A 26,049-nucleotide genomic window follows, 5' to 3' on the forward strand; every position below is an offset into this window, starting at 1 on the left:
AAATAAATTTATCACTATACTGTATGTTGGATAATGTTGATAATTTTGGTAGTCGTGGTAAATTTGAAATATTCCCTGCCCAATTTCCCTTGCGGAATAAAAAAAAAAATATCGCTATATACTGTATAGGAAAATGTTGATAATTTGGTAGCCGCGATATAAAAAAATTGTTATATAAAGTTGCTATATCGGACTCTACTGTAGAACAGGTCAAGGCCACTGTTGAAAGGAGACATTCACATGGTGTTGTTGTGGAGATACAATATATCATAAGCCCCTTAACTCTTCCCCTTGACTATAAAATGGGGTTTAAAGCTTTAATCTTCCATTTTTATTCATACAGATTTGGTGTATATAACTCATTACTAGCTGTACTGAATGGAGATGCAATACCTATACTGAAGTCAAAGTGGGTGTTCCTTGTGCACCATACGACCATGTTGGAGAAATCCTTTGGTTAGTAACTCCTTGTTTTACTGTTTTATCATCTTTTTGAAAATGAAAGTACTGAACCTGTCGAGGTGTCTACAAAGTAAAATATACAAAGAGAATGAGATTGTGACTGCTCTCAACTGCTATACTGCCCATTCTGGGGTCACTAATCATAAGGGATTCACTTAAATCTACTCTTATTTTTAAGGTTGCTGCCACCATACCCCCTGGACAGTATGTAGCTTGTTAGGTAGCTGGCAGAGCAAGCCAGGCACAGGTGTATGTTTGCATTCATCAAACCAAAAGTGAGAGTAAGGGTGAAACATCAATCATGACTTAAATAGTTTATTTCCTGATAAAAAAATAGTGCCTTCAGTCACGATACAAAAATAGTTTACCTTCCTCAAAATAACTACTATTGAGGTCATTACACCTCACACCAATACACAACTTTTCCAAATGAACTAATTAAAATCTTCATTCTCCGTAACAAATCATTAACCTCCTTACCTCGGTCATTATTTCTTACCATAGCACCCAACACATCAGATAGGACCCACAGTTATATAGCACCACATATCAGGTACACTCTACCTCTACAAGTATGGAACTCCTCGGTATTATCCAGGTACACATGATAGGTACCCCGCCCACATTTTACTCTTGCGCGGTAGATGGGATACTTCTCAGGATAGTCATACCAGGACTATTCCAGCGTCCAGTATCATGGGTTCACTTACGTGGCGACCGCGATGATGGCTGGGCCATGCATTTCTCCGACTCCCTCGGGACTACCTTATACTGCCAGACTGGGGTCACTAAATCTAAGGAGATAACTTAACTCTAATCTTAATTTCTAAGGGTCGCTGCCACCAGACCCCCACTGGACAGCATGTAGCTCGTTAGGTAGCGGGCAGAGTGGACTAGGCATTGGGTTAGGTTTTCCATTGATCAGATCGATAAGGGTAAAGAAGGGTGAAACAATAACATGTCTTCATTGATTTATTTCTTATAAAACACACTGGTAAAAAAAACACATACAATTACACTGTGGACCCTAATTCCAAGGCCTGTCCCAGGGTATAGCACTGGCGCCTCTAACAACTGTTGTTGTGGTCGGTTACACTCCGACCCGAGATGGGTTTGGGGTCCTCGACCCACGAGGTAGAGTAGAGCCGATTAATCATGACGAATCAGCGCCATCACTCCTATATTGACCACTGCTGGGTATCCACCGGCTCCGAGCGACCGGTGGGTTCAATTAAGCCCACCCTTGATCTGGAGACAAACGGGAATCAGCGTCAGGGAACCAGAAACATGACAACACCAACAAACTCTCTTGTCTAGACGACAGACGTATTTACGTTATATTACTTCTACACTGGGTGAATGACAATTCAACTGTTAAATCATGAACACTGGTGAACACTGATAATCACTACAATTGACTGAATTAACTGAATGGCTAGGAAACACAGAACATACCTGGAGACAAACGGGAATCAGCGTCAGGGAACGCTGATTCCTCGCTATCTCGAGTTTATATACCCCTGAGTTGCCAGTGATCGCTACTCACACAATGACAATAATTACAAACAAACTAACTGTTACTCATTCAAAGATGACCCTCAGTTGACAAAGGTCTGGCGAATTACTTGGGTTGATTTACACAGACTAATTCAAGATTGAGCTTCCCAGGAGAAAGTGGAATAAACAACGTATTGATAACTGTCTTCACAAAGGCGGGGCTTACTGGGAGGGATCGCGAGGATAAACACGCTCCTGAGATTCTACAAGCGCGGTGGATTTGAATATTATGTAGCGTAATATGAATTAAAACGGGTTTTTAGGAATGACAATGAGGTGCGCAGTACAACCTACACTCTCGGCATACACCTGCGTGGGTGAGAAGAGACGCCCAACTGATAATAATGCCTGAGGGGCTTTTATATCACCACACACACTATTACAACTATTAATTCACTTTATAACATTAGGTAAGGTTTCAGTATGTACATAAACTGCTAGATAGACCTCTATAAGTATGGTGGGGTACTGACCTGCGTGGGTGAGAAGAGACGCCCGACATACTATGGCATGGCATCTCGCCCTGAAACAGGCCTACAGTTTCCAAACTTTAAATTTAACTTTGACATTATTCTGGTTCTCACCTATACACTTTCTCATCTATTGTGACTTGATGCCTTATAATTAAATATTTTAATTCTAAATTACATACTAAAGTAAAAGTCTGGTTTGCTAGTTTCCGGGGAAATTAATTGGGCTATATCATTCACCCAGAACCGTAGCCCGGGGTGTCTTGGGCGCCAACAAACAAAGAAAAGTCTTAGTTTGTGTTTTCTTGGCGTGGGTATATCCACTTCACTTCAATCTGTATTTAGGGATCCTCCCCTTACACATTGCAATCGTTGAACACCTTCATAAGATTCTCTGATCATTGCACTGTTCGTGGTTATTCGTCACATGGGGTAACGAGAAGTATTAAGCTCACACCGAGGTATACAAGATATTTCTTTTGAAACATAGTTTCTGGATCACTTCCAACACTTCACATAGGTTTGATACATTTATCCTTTTTCCAGATCATTGTTCTCGTATATTTTCATCTGATACCTGAGGTAGCTATGTTCACTAATCGTTCACAGATGTAAATATTATGACCTCCAGACACGTTCTACACACGGTTACACTTATCCCTTATAGTACACTAGTCCATATCAATTGGACCTTCCCAATCATCATATAGATATCATGAGTTCTCCTTAATACTATAAGTACATACGCTTAATATTATATGCCCGTACATTGGTACAATTCGTATAAAACAACATACAGTAGGTGAGTTATCCCTTACAAAAGTTTCCCATTTTCTACCTTTTCTATGACACTACAAGCGCGTTGGATTTGAATGTTATGTAGCGCAATATGAATTGAAGAGCTATTAAGGATAACCATGATGTGTGCAGTAAACTGCCTGTCAGCTCCCTAAATGTAAAGTTAGACAACCTTTCTGCATTTTAGTCAACTAGGGGCACCCTACTTAGTATCCATACCACAGGCGGTTTGCTGGATAGGGTTTTTTCCAGGAATTTGGAGTGCTAGGCCTATAATGTACAGTAAACTCTCTGTAACTGGCTGTGAAGCCTCTGTTCAACCACTAGATTCATCTGTAAAAGTACAGTAAAATTAACTGTACTGTACACTGTAACACTAAAACTTAAAATTGTAGGCATACTGTATATATATTGTACAATAATTATGAAAGAAAGAAAAAAAAAGAAAAAATGATACAAGTTGGTGTTTAAACTGCGTTGCAGTTATCCGATACTCGCTTTAGCAACGCACCAGCATCCTTAGCAGTGGTGCTCTGCCACGGACCCTACGACCTCTCCGCACACTCCCCACGCAGCTTCACGGTTGTAAACCCTAATACTGTATACGTAAAACTTTATACCTTATGATAATTATTTATTTTTGCAATTTTTATATGTGGGATTGTGTGTGCATGAAACTGTTTAAAGAATGTTAGAAAATTATGTGTATCTTCCCCCAAATTACAATTTGAAAAATACTTTATTCCTTATGATAATTTTTTCTTCCTTTTCTGTATGTAAGATTGAGTGTTTATGTAACTACTATAGGCTCTCATTTTAAGTAATTTGTCACTGGGCATAGCTGGTTTTTGGAGCCCAACTCTTTTGGGGGGGGTTATGATTGTTGTGTTTTTTCATAGGAATAATATTTTATATGTAGATTTCAGTACAGTACATTGTTAATGTGTTGTATTTTTCATTGATATTCATATATTTTATATTTTAACAGTTTTAGTATAAGTGTATTTTTGTGTTTCAGGGAGAATACTAGAGGAAGTGCTGAAAGATGGAAACATAAATAACCAACATCACCATCATGTATTTGTGCCTCTCCTTACCCTCAAGACCTGCTATGTCGTGTATGTATCTGCAGTAATCCCAACTATGGGTGTAATGTGACACTGAAAGATAAGAAAGCCCAGTTAAAGCTAAGAGGGCAGCTTCGTACAGTAATGAGAATATTGGTGAGGTTTTGTGCAGAGGTGAGCCAAGATGCCATTCTTAGCTTTGAACATGGTTCTTCTGTCTCTTAACGTCACATTAACATATCCTTCTCACCATTCTCATTATAACTCGCTCAAGTCTATGTACAGTATGTCATCCTCTTTAACTGCCCATGTTTCACTGCCAAACAACAACACACTTCTTATGTAGTCAACACATCTTTTCTTTCAAGCAAAGAGAAGGTCCTCTTCCCATCAATAAAGGTGACAGCTTCCAAAACTTAATTCAGCCACTTCAAACTCTTACAACGGAGTTAGCTTCAGTACTTCCTCCATCACCGATTATGTTACCCAGCTAGTAGAACTCGGCAACACAATCCAAGGATATACTATACTGTACACCCAATGTTGAACATTTACAGTCTTGCCGAGGGCCTACTATTAACTGTACATACGGTATACTTAAAGCCAGCAACATCTTGCTCTCTGCAACTTACACCACTGCACTTTGGGCTCCTCTTGTGTATTCACCTTCCATGCTCACAGCACAGTATTGTGTTTCTGCCATCCCCCTTCTTGAATACAGCACATGATCATTTTCAACATTCCAACACAGGCCATCACCCACACCATTAATCATTACTTTTGTTTTCTCCAAGTTCACTGTCATACCATTTAACTCCATACCATCCTTTCATTTTAAATTTTCCCACTATATTTTCAGTGCTATCTTCCATCAAACTGAATTAAAAGTACATTAAAGCCTCGAACAACGACGATAATGTGTCCTCCAATATTGCAGTGTAAGGTGAATCATCGTATCGTGAATCATTAATTACCATTAAAATAAAACAATAATAATGAGATGCATTCCTAAGTGTGACCTTTTCATATCTTTTGTGTGGCTTTTTACCCTCTTTTCCCCCTAAAACAATACAATTAATGAAAATTGCAAACTATATTCTTTAAATAATGTTTTTGAATGCACCTTATACAATATAAATGAATAATAATATGGTCACACAAGAGGAAATGGGACGCCATTGTTTTCGTTTGTGTTTACAGCCGGGAGTCCGGGACGATAGTTCTACACGAGAAAATAAGACCCTGGTTGTAACTGTAGTAAACTTAATGTAAAAAAAATTAATATATATGTTTTAAGTAATGTTATTTAATGTTAATAAATGGAACAATAGAAGTAGCTAACCACAAATGGTAAAGAAATAAAGCGAGACGATTGGGAATGCCAACATATACTGTACGTGCGCATTTAAGGAAACTGTCATTTAGCTTTTTAAGAATATGTACAAAAGATTCATTATTGTTTATTACTGAATATGTATTTGATTGAATTAATCTTTATGTACGCGAAATGAACAATGCAATTCATTAATAATACTTAGAATATTAAAACACACAAGAGGATAAGAGAAGGCCTTGTTGTCAGTTATCCACCTGTAACTGAAGAAAATAAGACCCTGGTTGTTGTTGTAGTAAAATTAATGTAATTTTTTTTAATTAGTTATTTAATGTACAGTAAAAGTAACCACTGATAGTAAAGAAAAAAGTGATAGTGGAACACCAATATATACGTGCGCACTCAAGGAAACATAGCATCATTTATCTTAAGAATACAGTATGTACAAAAGATTAAATTTTGTTTATTACTGAATATTTATGGATTGAATTAATGCTTATACGTGTATGCGAAATGAATAATGCAATTCATTAATAATACGTGGAATATTAAAACACACAAGAGGAGACAAGATGGCATTGCTTTCGTGAGTGATGATGGTTCTACATAAGAAACTGAAGAAAATAAGATCCTGGTTGTAGCTGTAGTGAACTTAATGTAAAAAGAATGAATACCTGTATGTATGTTTTATTAATTTTATTTAATGTTAATAAAGGGAACACTAGAAGTAGCTAACCACTAATGGTAAAGAAATACAGTGGTCCCTCGGTTAACGAGCACAATCCTTTCCAGCAGGTTGCTCGTTAACCGAAAATCTCGTTAACCGAAACCATTGTTTCAATGGGTTTTGGGTAATTGGTTCCAGCTCACCGAAAATTGCCTAAATTCAACAAAAATGGTAGAAAAGTTCACTTACTTTGAGGTGTGTATGTAGAAGGCTCCTGGATGATGATGATGATGTGCATTTGAAGTGGGAGGTGGAGGAGAAGGAGAAGAGAAGGAAGTGGTGGTGGAGGAGAAGCATTTTAGTGCTTCTTGGAAGGTGAGTCACCTTCCATGAAAATGTCAGGAACCTCTGGACTGACAGATTCTCCACCATGAACATCCTCTCTCCTTCTTGAAGTGGAAGGCTGAGGAATAACCTTGTTCCCTCTGCCTTTTACTGAAGAAAGTGTCAATTGTGGTCTGTGGGGCATCTGTCCTCCTCACCATTAACTTATGTTTAAAGAAGGAGACCACTGAGTCCTCAACATGACACAAAGTTAGTTCAGTTTTTTCCACTTCTGGGTGCTTTGAAGCCAGTTCCCTGAACTTCTCCCAGTAGTAAATCACATCTTTCAACTGTTTAGCTGACATATGGTCATCACTTTCAATTTCCTCCTCACCACTGTCAGCCTCTACCCGTAACATCTCATCCAGTTGCTTCAAGTCATCAGGAGTAAGTTCCTCCTCATGAGACATCACAAGCTCTTCCACATCCTCCTCCTCCACTTCAAGGCCCAATGACTGACCAATGGACACAATCTCCTGGTCCAACTCTGTTTCTTCCTCAAATCCCTCAAAATCATGGACTACTGATGGCCACAGTGCTTTCCATGAAGAATTGAGGGATCTAGTGGAGACTTCTTGCCATGATGACACAATCAATTTTACAGCCTCCAGGATGTTGAATTGTGTCTTCCAGAACTGTTTCAGTGTTAGTTCAGGATCATTGGAAGTTGCCTGATGACACCTCCTAAACATTTTCTTCATGTACAACTTCTTGAAGTTGCTGATCACATTCTGGTCCATTGGCTGTATGATTGATGTAGTGTTTGGAGGCAAAAACAACACTTTCACAAAGTCAAATTGATACTCCAAATTGCTGGCAAGGTCAGGGTCATGACCAGGAGCATTATCCATGAGGAGAAGAGCCTTTAAAGGGAGTTTATTGGTGGTTAGGTAGCTCTTGACAGAAGGGCAAAACACATCAACAGCCCATTCATTAAAGAGCTGTCTTGTCACCCATGCCTTACGGTTGGACTTCCAATAAACTCCAAGCTTTGTTCTTACCACTTTCTGTTGCTTGAACACCCTGGGGTTTTCAGAGTGGTAGACAAGCATAGGCTTCAGTCGGAAATCCCCTGAAGCATTGGCACCAAGCAATAGAGTGAGACGGTCTTTCATGGGGTTTATGCCCAGGTAAAGAGGCTTCATCTTTGGTGATGAATGTTCTTTTGGGCATCTTTTTCCAAAACAGCCCAGTTTCGCCCACATTGAACACTTGCTGTGGAAGATAATTTTCTTCTTCCATCAGTTTTTTAAATTCATCTAAAAACTTTGCTGCCCCTTCTTTATCAGCACTAGCAGCTTCACCATGCCTAACAACACTGAAAATGTCACTTCTTTTCTTAAATTTTTCGAACCAGCCTTTGCTGGCCCGAAAATCTTCAAATTCTGTGCCTGAAGAACCAGGTTGATCTGCCTTTAAATGTTCGTAAATCTCCCTGGCTCTTTCACAGATGATAAGTAACCTCTCAGTTTCTGCGATTAGGGATCTACTTTTAAACACTCTTGTAGATTTGTCACTCACTTTCACTTCTTTAAATTTGTCTTTCTGTGCAAGAATTGTCGACACAGTTGATGTCGACATGCCACATTCTTTGCTAAGCACATTTGTTCTAATGCCTTGTTCATGTTTTTTTTATGATTTCCTGCTTGGTTTGGATTGAAATAGCTTTTCTTGATCTCTTAGGCCCCATGCTGGATTCAAACAATGTCAACACATGTTTTTCAAAGTTAAACTTGTTGTAAATAAAGAATATTTTCTTTAAAATAACACTGCACTGCGCTATATATTGTCAATATGTAAAATAAATTTCAAAATGACCAATTAATTTGCTTGGAAACACAGAAAAAAGCATTTAGTTGAAAAGAGTCTCAAGCAAGATGTTACCTCCAGTGAAAACAGAGAGAGACTAACGCCTGTTTGCTGTGTTAAGACGCTGGATGCCGCGCATTAAACTAGTCACTTTACCTTCAATTATGTTCAATAATTGTTAAAATGACTAAAAAATTTAATATTAAACTTTTAAAATTATTGAATAGTATAAACTTCTTGATATATACTAAAATAGTAAGGAATTTAAGCCCTAGGAGCCGATTTGTGTATTGGCGGACCAATACTAGCTGGTTGGCCGGCCAGTGCTATGGCTGTGTGAGGTCGGCTCAAGTAGAAACTCGTTAACCCGGGGTTGCTCATTAACCCGAATTTAGAATCTTATATGAGGCAGTTCGTTAACGGCTCGTTAACCCGAGGACCACTGTAGCGAGACAGTGAGACGCCAAATTATATGGGGAAATGTAAGTCATTAAACATATTGTCATTTCTCTACATATGAATATAAACTAACACATATTTACTGTTCATCATATGATTTAAATATATATTTGAATGTAAAAACAAAAAATTCTACTACGCCAATGGTGGTAAAATTAAACATAGGACACCGATTTATGTATTAGACCAATATCCAGATGGCGGAGTCATCAGGTTCAACTTCTGGCTGAAGCTATTGGTTCAACTCTTTGCTGAAGCTGTAGCTTTCCATAAAGCTGTTGCTGAAACTGTTATTGAATCTGAACTTGATGAAGCTGTTTTTGATGGTGTAGCTGAAGTTGATGGTTTAGGCCTTCGAATAATAAAGCTGTCAAAAGAACCTTGCACAGCTGCTTTCTTTTCTCATTATACATCATTATGTAGAGGTCATTTGTATTTATTTTAATTTTAATGCTTTGTTCTGTTAATGGATCCACTTCAGAAAATATGTTCATTGCTTGTTCCATATAATATCCACAATCCTCTCACCTTTTTCATATCGTTTTAACACATCTAGTTTCTCGGCTAAGCTTATACACTTTCTATTAGCTTTTGAAACAACACTACCATCACTTGCTCTCTTGCTCATGTTGAAGAGGGATGCAAAAATGCTGTAAGAAACCTGTGAAAATTTTCTCCTGTTTCTGTTCAGATGCGTGAAAACAAAGGGCCCGCCAGCTGTGATTGTTTATACTAGTGATGCTGGCGTCACCACTAACAGGCCCTGCAGCCTCCGTGCACAAGGACTGTTTTTTTGCGGAGCCTTCTTTGTGCGTATTTACAGCTGATTCACCAGGCAAGATGACGGTGGCAGTGCGTGTGATGTGGGGTTTTGAGAATTGCAATTAAATGCCAGGTAGTGACGTTTTCTCCTAATATTATAAATTTGTTAGTAGTTATTAGATGTTTTAATTGCCTTTATGTTGGCCTGGCAAGTAAATGCTAGGCATTTACATTCCTAGCTATAAGCTAGGCGTCTTATTCTGCTCTACAGTATATCACAAAAACTTTTTTAGAACTTATTTTTTTTATAATAAATACCGGGATTTAGTTATTATTTATATGAAAATGTAATTTTTTTCTTCTAATTTCGTCGTAAATACAAAGAAAATAATGGCATAAATTGAATTGGGTCCTAAATAAACCAGTCTTAAATATGAATCGTCGTTAATAGAACCGTTGTTATCGGAGGCTTTACTGTACTGTATTTACAGTCATTTTGTATTGTACTTGCTGATGGGCGGAGTGTGTGGTGGGTAGTGGAGCGGAGGAGGAGGATGGCGAGTCACTGAGACTCGGAGGGTGCCTCCTCCTCCCGCTCTGACTGGGGTTCCTCGGCTGCTGTTTGCTCCTCCTTGCTTGCAGGCTGTTGTGAAGTGCTGCTGTCTTCCGGCGACAAAAAAAGGAATCCAGCGTTGACTGCTTAGTGCTCCTCTTCTTCTTCTTCGTGTAGATCTCATTGTAACAACCAAGACTGTCATCAATGTTGCTTTGAATCTTCGAGATACGTTTTTGCATTCCTTGCTGGTTTATGTTAAACGCTTATGCCATCCTCTTGGTAGTTTGCGTTCGTTGTGTTATTTCTTCATCGTCGTCGTCGTCTTGCCCCCTGCTGCCTTTAAGTCGTCAAACAAGGATTTAGCTTTATACTGGATAACCATAAGGCTCACAGGGGCATTGCACTGATTCTGGTTCTCCATCCACATAGCCAGCATCTTCTTTTCCATCTTTTCAATCACGGAACTTCGAGTACGGCTTGTCTTTGTTGCACTCGGAGGACAACTTCCAGAACTAACCTTAATCTAGTCCGTGTTGGTCCGGATAGTACGTATTACGAGCAAAATCACAATGTTATTTCTTTCGTATATAACCTTCGTTAATTTTCTTAGTTATACAGTATTATTTTCTTTTCTAGATTTTTCTATGTTATTTCTATACTTGTGTTTTCTAAGTAAAATTTCGTTAGACTAAGATATTTACAAAATGGTTACATCTAATTTAAAAAAAAAAATTGCTATTGTCATAGCAGTTAATAAGAGAATATTAAATTCAGTGAATAAATTTTAGTATTTTATATTATTATTTCAATGTCGCGCAACCTTATACTACATCCTTTGATGTCAGATACAGCAGGCCTTGTATCTGTTGTCTTGCCTTGAAATACTTTATAAAAATCAAGCTACTTGTACTGCATGTAATGCCATGATGTACTGGTAACATTTCATCACTGATACTGTATGTCCATGTTCGGAGCCAGCTGATACGTATTGTTTATCACGAATACAGTATATCTACGATTGATGCTGATTGGGTTAAGAACATTAGTTCTCGGGATTTATTCATAATAGAATTTACTTTCTGAAATATATTAACTCTTATGTCAATAAATATATGTACAGTATTTTCTTTCTTTTAGGTTGTCAAATCGTCAGAAAAATTCTACAAGAGAGCAGCAACTACATAAGGTTTTAAAGACAAATATGTCCTTAGTTGAACAGTAAGTGATTTTGAGTATTTTACCGAGGTGGCAGTCTTGTTATTTGTAGCAGTAACATCCTATTTCATTTCATCTCTCATTTTGCCTACTTCTCGTTGTGTTTACTCTCGAAATGGCTATTACAGTTCTGTATTTCCATTTGGTCAACCCCCATTTGGTCTAGATTCGGTAAAGTAACTTTCAGAGATCATTACCAGATTGTAGACATTCTTGTAATATGTGACATTTTCAGAGTAGACATAATGGGAATAAATGAAATAGAAACCCTGGTGTAGTCTGTAGGCAAAGTGGAAATTTAGTGGTACACCAAATTGGAGTTGCCAAAGTGGGCATAAATCTTTTTAGTATAGTACCTGCATTAAGTCCAGGAGAGCTTTAGTCATACCTCAGCCATAATTGACATAACTGTTATTGTTCAGTTTTATTTTTAGCTTTGATAATGGACGAGTTGACGGTTCTGGGTAAACACAAGAAATACACACTGCCACGTTTGTCGAGTGATACGGTATACAGGGTATATAATTTGTAATAAAAGTTTAAAGTCCTGCTATAATGGTCGAGAAGTTTATTTCTCTAGAAACAGGGACGCCATTTGCAATGATGTCACTAGTTTCAAACTCGTCGCTGCAGTCGGAGGTAGTAGAGAGAGATGGCCTCTTCAGACCCCAAACGCCATGTTCAGATAAGTTTTAAGGGTGTTTTTTTATGGTCTAAGTCATGGACATTTCGTAAGTGAAGAAACGTGCCGTGAAGAGCAGCTTCAAACATAGGTTGGATGAATATATGAGCGATAGGGGTTGGGTGTAAATGGGACTGCCCAGTATGGGCCAATAGACCTGCTGCAGTTTCCTCCATTCTTATGTTCTTTTGGACATAAAAAACTCCCATGTTCACTTCAGCTCAGCTGTCATGTATTCTTACCTGGTAGACTTTCTCTTTTTTTGTTCAGTGCATTTACAGAGTATGTCAGTACTAGATGGAGATACGAGTAAATTTAGAAGTAATGACATTGTCTGGACTTTGTTTTGAGAATGCCTGGTGCTAGGTAACATGACAACATAGTGCTGTTATTGTTTTGATGATTCACTAATGAACCACTGGGATATATCATCATTTATTTAAATTAATGAGTAGAATTTTACATAAACTACCATAAGTATTTGGATGCTTAGCTTCGAGATAGGCTATATTGGGTAAATTCTAAGTTTTGGTCATCCCTATACTTAGACATGCAGGCTACGTTTTTTCTGATGGTTTGCTATGTTTTATGAACGATTTATCCCTTCATTTCTATCGGAAATCACTAGTTTTGAGTTACTACCCTCCACCCCTTTTACCAATGTATGTTAAGCTAACCTTATAACTCGTCATACCCTAACCTAACCTAACATATGATCTGTATTTTTTTGTGCGATTGAAAAAATTTTTGTGACAGAAATCCTGAAGAGATAGATAATGTGTCTTATTGTTTACAGTACTTAATCCCATAGTTAGAATCTTAAGGTTCCTCAAATGACCAAAACTAAAATAATACCAATATTGTTTAGAATGTTTATACTATGAAATTTATTGTATGGGAAGTTAATATCAATTGAATTAGTTTGTGCTTAGTAATACAGCTGCTCCTCGACTTACGATGGGGTTAGGGATCCAAATCCAGGTCGTAAGTCGAATTGGTTGTAAGTTGAAAATGCTTATATAATACATAGAAAATCTAAAATGGGTGTCTCTTTTTCTTCAAAGCACCACAAAACTCTCACTTTTAAGCTTGCCAGCCATTTTAAAGTGAATTGCAAGCAAAAATTTTGTCAGTACACAGCGCAATCACTAACGTTAGGACTCGAAAATACGTAATTTGACAAAATTTTGGTATGACTGAGGTGGTCGTAGGTCGAGGAGTAGCTGTATTTATATATTCAAAATAGTATTACTGTGTTGCACAGTAAAACACAATTAATTATCTAATAATATTTATTTACTGAGCCGATCAGTTGAGAAGGTTGGACAACTACAGCTGGCTGCCTCCCGCTGGAAAACTTACCCCAGCCAGTGACGTCACAACCAATTGCAGAGCTTTTCGCAGTCACGTGACTTTTTAGCAACTTTAACCCTTATTTTTTACTCTTTTTGGCTCAATTTAATTTAAAATATCATTACCATAGTGCATTTAAGCGTTTTCTTTACCCATTGACCGGCCATCTTACGAAAAATTCCGACCGTCAACTCGTCCATTGTAACTTTTTCTTTTGATAAATTATCTTACAATAGTGTAACAATGGTCACCAAGTTTTATTAGCATAATTTTCAGAAAACAAAGTCATTGCGACAAACTTCATAAGTTTTGTATACATTCAGAATAACCTTGGAAATAGAGTTTTCTGAACAAGATCACTTTCCCTCTGCTCCTTCCCTTGAAAGTGTGAAGCATAGCTCAGTTGTGTTTGACAAGTTAAATTACAGCTCATGTTAATGATGCACATCTGTTAAGCAAAATTTTCATACATATACTGTACAGTATGATGCATCTCGTACAACAAGGGCAAGGTTGTCAAAATTAAGTTTAGAGGTAATCGCATTTAAAGTTTTAATTTTTACCACAGTAAAAACAATTCAATGTTCGTGTTTTATATATCATTTTGTTTGGCTTAAGTCGAAATGAAAAAAAAAGTGCATTTTTATGTGTTTCCCCAATTAAACTACACTACGGTAATTACCTGTCAAAAATTATTGACATTGATTCTTTAAGAAATTTGTGTAAATGAGGCATGTGAATATAAATAAGAAATTAGTAATCCTCTACTATTTGGAACATTATTAAATTCACAGGGAACCAAAATTATAAATGTTTTTTTTTGGTAACTCAATCAATGGAAAGGATTTATTTTCAGATAATTAGGAGATATAATAGTCATTACACAGGGTGAAGATGTCTGGCATGAGTAGTGGGTGGGTGCCATCTTTTCTATCGTAATTTCAACCTCTTGTTAGCACCACAATATGGTTATTTTTGCCTTGACTGCTTTTACTACCAGGTAGAACAAGGACTCAAATATCTGAGTCCACCAAGAGCAGGAAAATGCTAGATTGGCGACTTCGCCCTTGTTACACAAGACGCCTCATATCACTCAGTGTATTTGCTATACGTTAAAAAAGGTTCGAACTGTATTAAGTGAAATCATTGAAAAATAAGGTGAAATAGACATAAACAAAAATTATTTAAAATTCTAAAGAAGTCAAGCTTGAACCATTTAATATGAGAGTCCAAACCACCAACCAAATCACACCTTTTGTTACATTAATTTTTCTGTCCAGTATCTTTGTTAAGGTCATTTGGATTTGTTTGATATGGGTCACATATCCTCATTAGGAGTTTAAGTTCATTATTTACTGGACTCAAGGACAACACTGTATATGTTTATTTTACTTTATTTTATACACTTTTTACAATTATTTAGCAAAGTACTGTAGTTCTTTTCTTTTTCCTCTCTTTTCTTTTGCCCTTCTCTTTCTCTATTTTCTTTTTCTTTCTTTCTCTTCTATCTTCTTTTTCTTTTGTTTTCTTTTTCTTTCCCTTCTATTTTCTTTTTCTTTCCCTTCTATTTTCTTTTTCTTTCTCTTCTATTTTATTTTTCTATTATCTCTCCTATTTTTATTTTCTCCTTATAATCTCTTCTTTTTTCTTTTAATCTTTTTTTTTGTACAGTACCAGCAGGTACCGCTCTCCACAGCAGTACATTGTTTCTTTTATTAAACACAGATAGACCAAAGTTAATCTCATTGAATTATCTCTGATCACTTTTACATACTGTTACTTTTTGTGTTTGTAATTTGTCAGTATGATTGCTATCTTTTTGCCCCCAAAATTGTCAAGCTCACACTTACAACCAAAAATCAACAAATTGAATTGAAAGTGACACCACAGAATGGCTGTATTTTGCCATTTTTTATTTTTTTTATTTTAAGCATTTCGGTTTGTTTCGTGATCAGGTGTATAAAAGCCGGTGTTGCTCAAGTCATCCCCGGAAAAAGTTACTTAGATACTTTAAGTCCTGCATCACCAACTCTGGACTACTTGGCAAGTCTTAAGATCCTCCATCGTTGCTTGAAATATGGTCATCGTCATACTACTGTTCTTGTTGGTAGGTACTTACTATTGTGTTTAGTTTTTTTATTTACTCTTATTGAATTGAGTTGAGACTTAATGGAGAAAAATATAGCACCTTGGAGTGGTTATGTCAGCAAGTAGAAGTGGGTGTCAAATTGGATCATAAAGTAGATAAATGGAAAAAAGGATTATTAGCCCACACTACATTGCAGCCACGAGTTTTAATCTTTTCTCTTCCATAGCTGACAAAGTAGGATTAGGATACAGTATGTATTTTGAGACTAGTAAGGTGCTCAAATATTGAAGTCAAGGTGCCAATGAAGCAAGGACACTGCCACTCTCTTTAGTCTTTTTTGGCTGTAGGTATCTGTGGTTGTGCCTGCACTGATTGTGCAACTAACAGGGTTCCATCTGGAGTTTAATTCCATTTAGAATTTTGATATATAGTGTACTGTATTATAATTCGTTAAAAAAACATTTGCCACTCTTTGACCATTTGAACAGCTTGTGCAGATCTTTTTTGGATGGTTTGGATATTGTGTTTACTTACACCTGCCCAGATATCCTCATCTTGTGTGCAAACTTGACAAGATGGCTCGATATATTTTCATCGATGTGAAGTGTAGATCACAGAGTGGGTCCAGTGGTAGATCCTTGTGGTACTCCATTTAGAATTTATTTTCCATTCTGAATGTACAGGTATCCCTTTACATTCAGAATTGTATGTAAATGAGGCAGAAAGTCAGTCAGATCAGCAACCTGGGGCTTGGTCAAAATTCTTTGTGAAGCCATATGGCAGCAGGATCTACCATAAGACATACATTATACAGTGATCCCTCAATTAACGAACACAATTGGCTCCACAGAGTCGTTTGTTAACCGAAAAGTTCGTTAACTGAATCTATTATTTCAATGGGATATTGGGTAATTGGTTCTAGCTCACAGAAAAAGTACAAAGTACTGTATACCAGTAATAGAATTAACAAAACATCAAATATAAACTAAATACAGTACTGTACAGTATACTGTATAATAATAAATAAAAAACAATAAAATACTGTACTTTAACTTACGTTGAGGTGTGTATGTCGTATTCGCGGCAGCTTTGTTTACATATCAAACAGCTGATTGTAGAGGCAGTTGATGATGACATGACATATTCTTTACAGAGTGCATTGGTTCTAATGCCTTCTTCATGTTTCATAATAATTTCTGCACTGTACAGTTGTACCCCACTTAACGCGGTCAATAAAACCCAGAGGGTACCGTGTTAAGTGATAACCGGTTAAGTGAACAACAGAACATATGGGATTAATTCCAATAGAAACCGGCCCGACCCCCAAACTCCACTTTTTGAAGACACATAACTATGTTGTAGTAAAAATAACATCTTAATTTTATGATGGTACATGCACACAATTAATACTTAAGAGATAGAGAAATACAGTCGCCAAGTTAATGTCCATTCAAATAATGGACTCAACTCCCTCCCCCTCTTCTCACACTACACTCGCTGGCTCTTCCCTCTCTGAGAAATTTTGGGGGGGAAACCACTAGATTTTAATAAATAATACCTCAAACTAAAGTTAGGATAATACAATTGACATTGCTGGATTCCTTGTAAGACCAGGAATATTTTGAATATAAATGTCATATATTTTGCACAAAAGATAACATATTTACTCAGAGAAAACATTTTATCTAAAATTTGTATGTCTAATGCAAAATATATGATGTTTATATTCAAAATGATCATCAAATTATAAGAATTCCAGCAATGTAAATTATATTCTGCCGGGTAATTTGTATGAATTTTATGAGCTAAAACAAATATCTTCAGTTAATAAAAAAAAAAATATTCTTCACGACACTATCTGTCAATCAAAGTACCCCACCTTGCCTCCCCCCCCTCTTCCAACCGCGCGGTCAGTCCCAACCCTCCCCCCCACCCCCCACCAACCCAAGGAGATGTGTGGGAAAACCAGAATATTTAACTTTTTAGTAATAAATAATACCTCAAACTAAAGTTAGGATAATATAATTGACATTGCTGGATTCCTTGTAAGACCAGGAATATTTTGAATATAAATGTCATATATTTTGCACAAAAGATAACATATTTACTCAGAGAAAACATTTTATCTAAAATTTGTATGTCTAATGCAAAATATATTATATTCAAAATGATCACCAAATTATAAGAATTCCAGCAATGTAAATTATATTCTGGCCAGGTAATTTGTATGAATTTTATGAGCTAAAACAGGCAGTCAGGCAGGGTGGCGGGAGGGGCAAATCTAAAAATAGCGTCTCGAGCCGGACACTCACCGCATATATGTGGAAAAAATCCGTGTTAAGTGAAAGTTCAGCTCTGGCGAGGCACCGCGTATATGAAAAAACACGTTAAGTGAAACCGCGTTAGGCGGGGTAATACTGTATATTATCAATATCTTGATAAAATCACACAGGAAAAAGGGAAACAATGGAGCACCTTAGCTTTCGTCTTTATTCAAGACATCTTCAGAGGCAACTGAATTACATGGACCGAGAGAGGCTTAAGTACTCAGGGTGACCTTACTAAACATGTGTGATTTTATCAAGATTTATCTTATCCACATTTTCATTGTGGATCTACATTATCAATATTTGAACTAAATTTCAGAATGACCTATAATTTTAATGTGAAAATGCTAAAATATTCAAGAGACCAACAAACTAGATGTTCACTCCACTGTAAACAAAGTTAAACTGAGAAGCGTTGGTGGGTGATTCGATCAGCTGATTGGCACACAAAAACTGTTCCCTGTACTGTATATATTATCAATATGTTAACTAAATTAGAATGACCAATAATTTAATATAGAAAATGCAAAAATATTCAAGAGCACAACTTACTTGATATTTACTCCACTGGAAACGAATGTAAACCTAGAACCAATTACTGTATTGGCGGACTAGCCGATCAGCTGATGCGCACAACAAAGCGTGTTTCTCGTAAGGCTTTCATTAATCGAAGTTTTGTTTGTTAATGGAATTGAAAATCCTTATGGGAGCTAATTAGTTAACCGAAATTTCGTTAATTGGACTGTTGGTTAATCGATGGACCATTGTGCACTGAACTTCCATTATCTTCCCAGGAAGTAGTACCTCCCTGTTTGATAGCTGCCCTCTACCTATATCATGTACTGTATAACTGAAAAAAAACTATGTAATATCATACTGTATGATATATCATAACACTGAAATCACACTATAGAAGATAAAATGCAAAATTGAGAGCACTGTATAGTTCGACTGTAACCTACAGTTTTCTTATGCAGTGCTGATGGGGCTGTCGGTTATGGTCAGAATATACAATGCTCTTTTTTTTTTGTATTTTCCCTTCTTCTGTCGTGGGATTTAAGTGAAACATACTAAATTGTATCTTTAACTATTGGTTTATTGTTTCTAACAGGTGACAGGTTTCCAGTTGGGAAAAGTAATCATCAATCCTTTTACAATATAAGCACAGTAAGTGACATAATTAATGCAAATTTTTTATCATGATTTACAAGATTTAGAAAAAGATATCAATATTGTTCATGGCAGATAGATAACCCAAACTTCAGTAATAGGAGAAAAAAGATTGCGTTAGATCACAGTAAAATATACTACTGTACAGTATTGTACAGTATAAGCTTTAAGAATATAGAGAGTATTTGTGTGTAGAACTCTCAGTATAGTTATGTAAAAGCTTTAAACAAATAATTATCCTTTTCTTTCAAATTTTTATGTTTTAGTGTAATCGATTTTAGTTTTTAACTCATTTGTGTACATTTGTATTTTATGCTGATAATAAGAATGCTAGAGAAGTAAAGTATTCATACTACAGTAATAATGTTGATTTAAAAACAAACTATAGTACAAGAAATTTGATACTTCTACTTACACATTTTTATATCAACCAGTTAAGTCTTAGCCAGTTACCTATACATACTGTACATACTTTATCACTTTTATGATTGGAAAAAAGTGATGGAAGAGATTTCATTGATATACTGGTTGTTATTTTTATATTAACCATGTAGTTGTTTAGTTTTTAAGTTAGTTTTGCTGCATTACTTTGTACATTATAACCTCTTGCAAAAAAAGCAGTTTTTTTCTAAAAACCAGTTTGTGTGATATAGCTCGAATGCGACGTCAGCAAATGCTATCGAGGTATTTTAATTCCTAGCCAATTCACCATGCCAACATACAGGCAATTAAAACATCTAATAATTACTTTAGAAAATACGAACTTGTAAACATTTTTTATCCTTTAATGTGAATTTTAATTCTACTAATATTAGGTTTGCAAGATGTGAAGATGGATATATGGACTGCAGCTAGCATGGCCTTAAACTTATGTTGACTAATTGGCATTTAAAGGACTTTTCTTATATTACCCAGTTCGTATTATCTTAACAAGAAGAAATATTTGCTTTTCAGTATGCCTTGAAAACATACCCAGATTTTTTTTCTCCATCTTTTCTTCTTTTAAAACAATTATCCATTTACCTGTCCTCCATATATATTAGTGTGTGTTAGGCTTCAAGCTGTTTGTGAAGGACAGGTAATTATCATTGTTTTATAACTCTTTGATACCAATGGTGTCAAAAAGATGATACTCTAAAATGAGAGAACCACCAGTATTGTTGGTTCCATTTTTTTCTCGCTGTCACAATCAACCAAGTCTAATTATAGTGCCTTCACTTGAAATATCAACATATCAAAGAAATGTCAAATGGAGTAGCTCCCGAGTTCAATAAAAGTAAAAAATACTTGGCATTCCTAGACATACCGGTACTTAAATTTTCTTCTTTTTAAGTACAATAAATTCTGCACAAACTACAGTATCCCATGGTGGTGATTGGCAGGGACTTAGAGGAATAATATTTAATCCCTGTCATTAACTAGTGATTACAGTATCAATTAAAAAATAAGTTTTAATGTTAGTGTTAGGATTGTGTCAATTTTGTTGTGTTGGTTCTCTCCACTTAATCCCATAGTTTTACTTTCCTTTTAGTTGTTCTATAGCAAGTTTATAATAGACATTATTGTATTGTAATACTGTATTGAGGCCATTGAAAATCAAACTTTAAAAATAGTTCTCCGGTTTCACTTCTATAAAGTTCATCTTTCTCAATTTCTTATCTCTTTCCCTCATTATGTCTTTTCTCCTCCTTCAGTCTTTCCCATTCACCCATTTTGTTGAATATTTATATTTAATCCCATTATGTATGTTTTGATCATCAAGTTTGATCACATAGGAGGATGCTCCTTGAGATGTTCCTTTACATTTCATTGAATGGATGAGTTTACAGTATTTGACCATAATATTTACCCCTTTCAACAAGTGCTCCCCCTATTTGTAAGAAGAAATGATATCTGACTTGCCTCCTTTCCTTGTATTGCTGCTTAATGAAATGAAGCTCTGGAGTTCTTGCTTCCTTTTACAAAATAATTTCTCAGCTTCTTCAATACAGCTGAATAACTAGTTGGCTGCCAGTTCAGTGAAAGGGAGCGGTGTTTATTGTTATTTCTCCCCTTGTCAGCTTACTGTTTTATAAAATGGAGCAGCATACTGAATATTTTCTCCCTTTAATTGAATAGCCAGTCAGTTCACTGTTTAATGAAAGAAAGTTGTTTAATTTCTTCCTTTTATTAAGTGGCCAATGCATTGCCTGTTTAACAAAAGGAAGTTGTGTTTAATTTTCTTCATTTTACTAAGTGGCCAAAGAGTTGCTTGTTTAATAGAAGGAAGCTGTGTTTAATTTCCTTCCTTTTATTAAGTGACCAATGAGTTGCCTGTTTAATAAAAGGAAGCTGTGTTTAATTTCCTTCCTTTTATTAAGTGGCCAGTCTGGTACCTAGGGTATATGTAACAAACGGAAGCTGTGTTTAATTTCCTTCCTTTTATTAAGTGGCCGATGAGTAGCCTGTTTAACAAAAGGAAGCTGTGTTTAATTTCCTTCCTTTTATTAAATGACCAATGAGTTGCCTGTTTAACAAAAGGAAGCTGTGTTTAATTTCCTTCCTTTTATTAAGTGGCCAATGAGTTGCCTGTTTAACAAAAGGAAGCTGTGTTTAATTTTCTTCATTTTATTAAGTGACCAATGAGTTGCCTGTTTAATAAAAGGAAGCTGTGTTTAATTTCCTTCCTTTTATTAAATGACCAATGAGTTGCCTGTTTAATTTCCTTCCTTTTATTAAATGACCAATGAGTTGCCTGTTTAATAAAAGGAAGCTGTGTTTAATTTCCTTCCTTTTATTAAATGACCAATGAGTTGCCTGTTTAATAAAAGGAAGCTGTGTTTAATTTCCTTCCTTTTATTAAATGACCAATGAGTTGCCTGTTTAATAAAAGGAAGCTGTGTTTAATTTCCTTCCTTTTATTAAATGACCAATGAGTTGCCTGTTTAATAAAAGGAAGCTGTGTTTAATTTCCTTCCTTTTATTAAGTGAGCAATGAGTTGCCTGTTTAATAAAAGGAAGTCATGTCTATTATTATGTAAAGTATTTACAGTAAATTTGTTTGTTCACAAACAGTATCTGTGTGTGCTGTTTTCTGGAATCTGTGCACAGATGGGAATAATCCTAAGTTTTACATTTACCATTGTTAATACAATCACAAATGTCTTTTTTTTCATCATTGCAAAATATATACTGTACCTGCACTGCTTTTATACATTATAGTATGTATATGATAGCAGTCAATGAATTACTGCTTGCCCATTAAAGAAAAATTTTTAATGGTGTTTAAGGGGATTGTCATGCAGGAACCCTGTTTTTTTTGTTTGTTTTTTATAATCAAAATACAGTACAGCAAATTTTTTTAATGAAAATTATGTGTGCTTTTAATGGTATAAAAGGCATGGACTGATGATATTTCCATACTAGAACCCAAACCATTATATCCATTCAAAGAAAAGAAAAAGAAAAATTCTCTTTCTAGGATGGAATATTCTCCTATCATTGGTGAATCTAATACTGTTTGAAAATTGTCTAAAAACTTTTGGAGATATACAATACTGTACTTCCAATTTTATGTGCAAAATGTTTGAGTTATGCAGCTTTACACAGGTTGAGGGCTTGCACAGTGAAGGTCTGAACTCCTCTTGTTTTACAGACCAGCAGCATCATTCCACCTGAGGAAACAATTGCCAGACGAGGCTTTCTTAGTTTCAATAAAAAATACAATGTATGGTACTGTATAACAAGGGGTAGGGGGGTTCTTTATAATTTGTTTTAGGGTCAAAAATATTATTGTATATCGTTCATACTAGGCAGGAATATAGCCATAGGCTGCCAGAGTTCTGAGGATTTTTATTTTTTTTTTGAAAATCTGATTTTGTCATTTTTCAATCGTTCGCAGCGGCACGATCCCCTTAAAGCTGCATTTCTTCAATATTTACTACTGTCGGTAAATTTATTATTGCTCGACAATTGAGAGAAGTTACCCTGTATTCATTTGTGTACATTTCAGTAATATGGTTAACTTTTTTTTTATTGCAGTGTATTGTTTATTGTAATTACTTTTAGGAGTACCGCACAGTCAAACCATAACCACTTGGTATTTTGCCTCCCCTTTCCTTTTATCTTGTAATATATCTTTTTTATGTTCTTACTATGTCATCTTTCGGTAATACCCAGGCTTCTTTTGTGAATACAAGCATGCAAGCAAGTTGCAACAACTTAACTTATCTGATTGTCAGATCAGCAAGAAATTTGTGTATATCTATTTGCAAAGTTTCCTTTTGAATCTTCTGCACTTATAGAATAGCTGCCAGCTCTTGCCTCCTTGAGATTAATTTATAAGAAGGTGGTTTTTATTAAAATTAAAATAGACATTGAAACACAGATATTAGAGAGTAAACTGGAAACATTTAGAGCAGTGGTTCCCAACCTTTTTTGGCTGTGACCCTAAATTCCCAACAATACAGTGTCGTGAACCTCAGGCATATAATATATTATATAGCTTGAATGTTAAGCAAAAATTTGTTTATTACTTTATGATAAGTACTATATTTTTTAAATTGTCTGGGGGCCCCACGCGACCCTGACTTGGGTCGCCACCTGAAGTTGGGAACCGCTGATTTAGAGGAATAGGATTTGGTCATCTTAAGAAAAACATTTTGAAGGATTGTTGAATGTCAAAAAACAATTGGGGATGTAAAATGTTTTACAAAAGAACCATCACTTTTGCTTTCTTGACAGTGATGATGCTGTTATAAGTGGTTATCTTTTGTTATTTCTTTGAGCTTCATTATTTTGTTCCATAAAACTGCAATCATGAAGATATATGTGGGTCTACTTTATGATAATTCTGTCCTTTTTGTTGCAAGTCCTGGAGTCATATCAATCGTGATTTTGTATAATAAGTATCAATATTGTTGTCTTTTTTATTAAACAAAATATGTGCAGTGTATTACTTAGTAACCTTAACAAAATTAAACTGGACCTGAAACCACCGATTTTCCGGAACCCTTGGTTCCAAAGCCTTGCTGGATTATCCGTTTTGCCGGACCAACTGAGGTCGGGTAATAATAATTCAACAATACAGTGATCCCTCGGTTAACGAAATTTCTGTTAACGAATTACCTTCCATAAGATTCTTAACTTCGGTTAACGAGCATTCCCTCGATTAACAAATTCCTTACGAATTTTTCCCAACATGTTTTCGCCTGCATTTGGCTGCCTGCCAGCTGTAGTATTAGTCCACCAATACAGTAATCGATTCTAGGGCTTAAATTCCTTACTATTTTAGTACATATCAAGAAGTTTGTACTATTCAGTAATTTTAAGTCTTCTATTAAAATTTTTAGTCATTTTAACAATTATTTAACATAATTTAAGTACAGGGAAACTAGTTTTTAGCGCACCAAACAGTCTGTCAACACACCATACAGGCGTCAGTCTGTGTCTTTTCAGTGGAGGTAACATCTTGCTTCAGACTCACTTCAACGCTTTTTTCTGTTTCCAGTCAAACTATTGGTCATTTTGAAATTTATTTTACATATTGACAATATTTAATGCAGTGCAGTGTAGTGTTGATTTAAAGAAAATAATCTTGAATTATACCAAGTGAACTAAAATTTTATGGGTGAAATGGTGCCATGGGGTGACTTCTCTTCCACCCAAATTCCTTCCCTTCTCCTCCACCCCCATTCTAATTCCCATCATCATCATCCAGGAGTCTTCTACATACACACCTCAAAGTAACTGTACTTTACTACCTTTTTTTGTTGACTTTAGGCAATTTTCGGTGAGCTGGAATCAATTACCCAAAAACCGAGTGAAACAATGGTTTCGGTTAACGAGCAACCTTCTAGACGGAATTGTGCTCGTTAACCGGGGGTACCAGCTTGTGTCAAACCAGAAGAGGGAGGTGACTGGGTAGCAGCTGGAGGCTAAAGGAGGTGCCGGACCATCGGTTCCTGTGTAATCGGTGGTGTGGGGTTCAGGATGTTTGGTTCACACTCGGGATGGGGTGGAGAAAGGAAACTCACAATGTGCTCTCTATATACATGTTGTATTGGATGTACAATGCAGCTTGGTGCTGGGAAGGCAGCATGGTTACAAGCGTGATGTAGAGAGAGCTGGTTGGTGAGGACGCTCGGAGAAGGACAGCTTGTGGGTCTCCATGCTCGCCAGCGGGAGAGAGGACCGCCAGGCAGGCGGAGGAGGAACGAGGGCCGCCAGGCAGCGGCGGAAGTGGTGGTGTTGCTAGCTGTTGGTGGAGGTAGAAAGAGACAGGTCACCACGAGGTCAGGTCTTAAATAGCGGGGGTAGGCGTGGCTTAGTAGTTGACCCCCGCTCCGTGATGTATGGCGGCGCTGGTTGACCCAGACCACGAGGCATACACTGGGGAATTGGTGGGGTCGGCTAGGCAGCGACAAACAGCGTTTGTAGGGGAGAATTCCACTACAGTGGTGTACCTGTATGACAAGTCCCAAGCAAAAATTGACTTCTTTAAGGCAGCAAAAAAAATTCACTCCAGTCCTGTTTAGAAATGAAAACTCACCTGAATAGACCTTTCCTTACACAGTGTAGGGGTATCGAGATATTAATGTTGTCTAGCACTCAGGATGGAAGGAAACTCTAATGTGGTTTTCTTATATAATATAAGTTATATTATAGACAGTCTGGTGCTGGAGGTGTTGCTTGTTCAGGAAGATGGGCAGAATGAGAGTTGGTTGGTGAGGAAGCTCAGAGGACAGCTGGTGGGTCGCCATGCTCGCTGGCTGGAGCGAGGACCGCCAGGCAGGCGAGGAGATGCGAGGGAGCCAGGCAGCGGCGGAGGAGGTGTTGCTTGTTCAAGAAGAATGGTCAGAATGAATCTCAATGGAGAGACAGAGCTTATATACCCAGCAGCCGCTATGAG

The 26,049-nt window shown here is 36.6% G+C and overlaps 1 protein-coding gene across 4 annotated transcripts in view; it reads left to right on the top strand.

The window, feature by feature from the left end:
* Nucleotides 1-24,088, top strand: part of LOC121864260 — a 48,753-nt gene extending 24,665 nt beyond the window's left edge. For 3 of the 4 annotated variants that reach the window (XM_042363339.1, XM_042363340.1, XM_042363342.1), the window contains 5 exons: nucleotides 344-456; nucleotides 4,306-4,405; nucleotides 11,462-11,542; nucleotides 15,530-15,681; nucleotides 19,102-24,088. In XM_042363339.1, coding sequence (XP_042219273.1) covers nucleotides 344-456; nucleotides 4,306-4,405; nucleotides 11,462-11,542; nucleotides 15,530-15,681; nucleotides 19,102-19,193 — 538 coding nt within the window. In that variant the 3' untranslated portion in view covers nucleotides 19,194-24,088. The remainder of the gene's footprint in view (nucleotides 1-343; nucleotides 457-4,305; nucleotides 4,406-11,461; nucleotides 11,543-15,529; nucleotides 15,682-19,101) is intronic. The other variant, XM_042363341.1, reaches the window with a different exon arrangement.
* Nucleotides 24,089-26,049: the final 1,961 nt, after the last annotated feature.

The sequence above is a fragment of the Homarus americanus genome, unplaced genomic scaffold (genome assembly GCF_018991925.1).
Source record: "Homarus americanus isolate GMGI-L3 unplaced genomic scaffold, GMGI_Hamer_2.0 scaffold26351, whole genome shotgun sequence".
In the NCBI taxonomy this organism is placed as follows: domain Eukaryota; kingdom Metazoa; phylum Arthropoda; class Malacostraca; order Decapoda; family Nephropidae; genus Homarus; species Homarus americanus.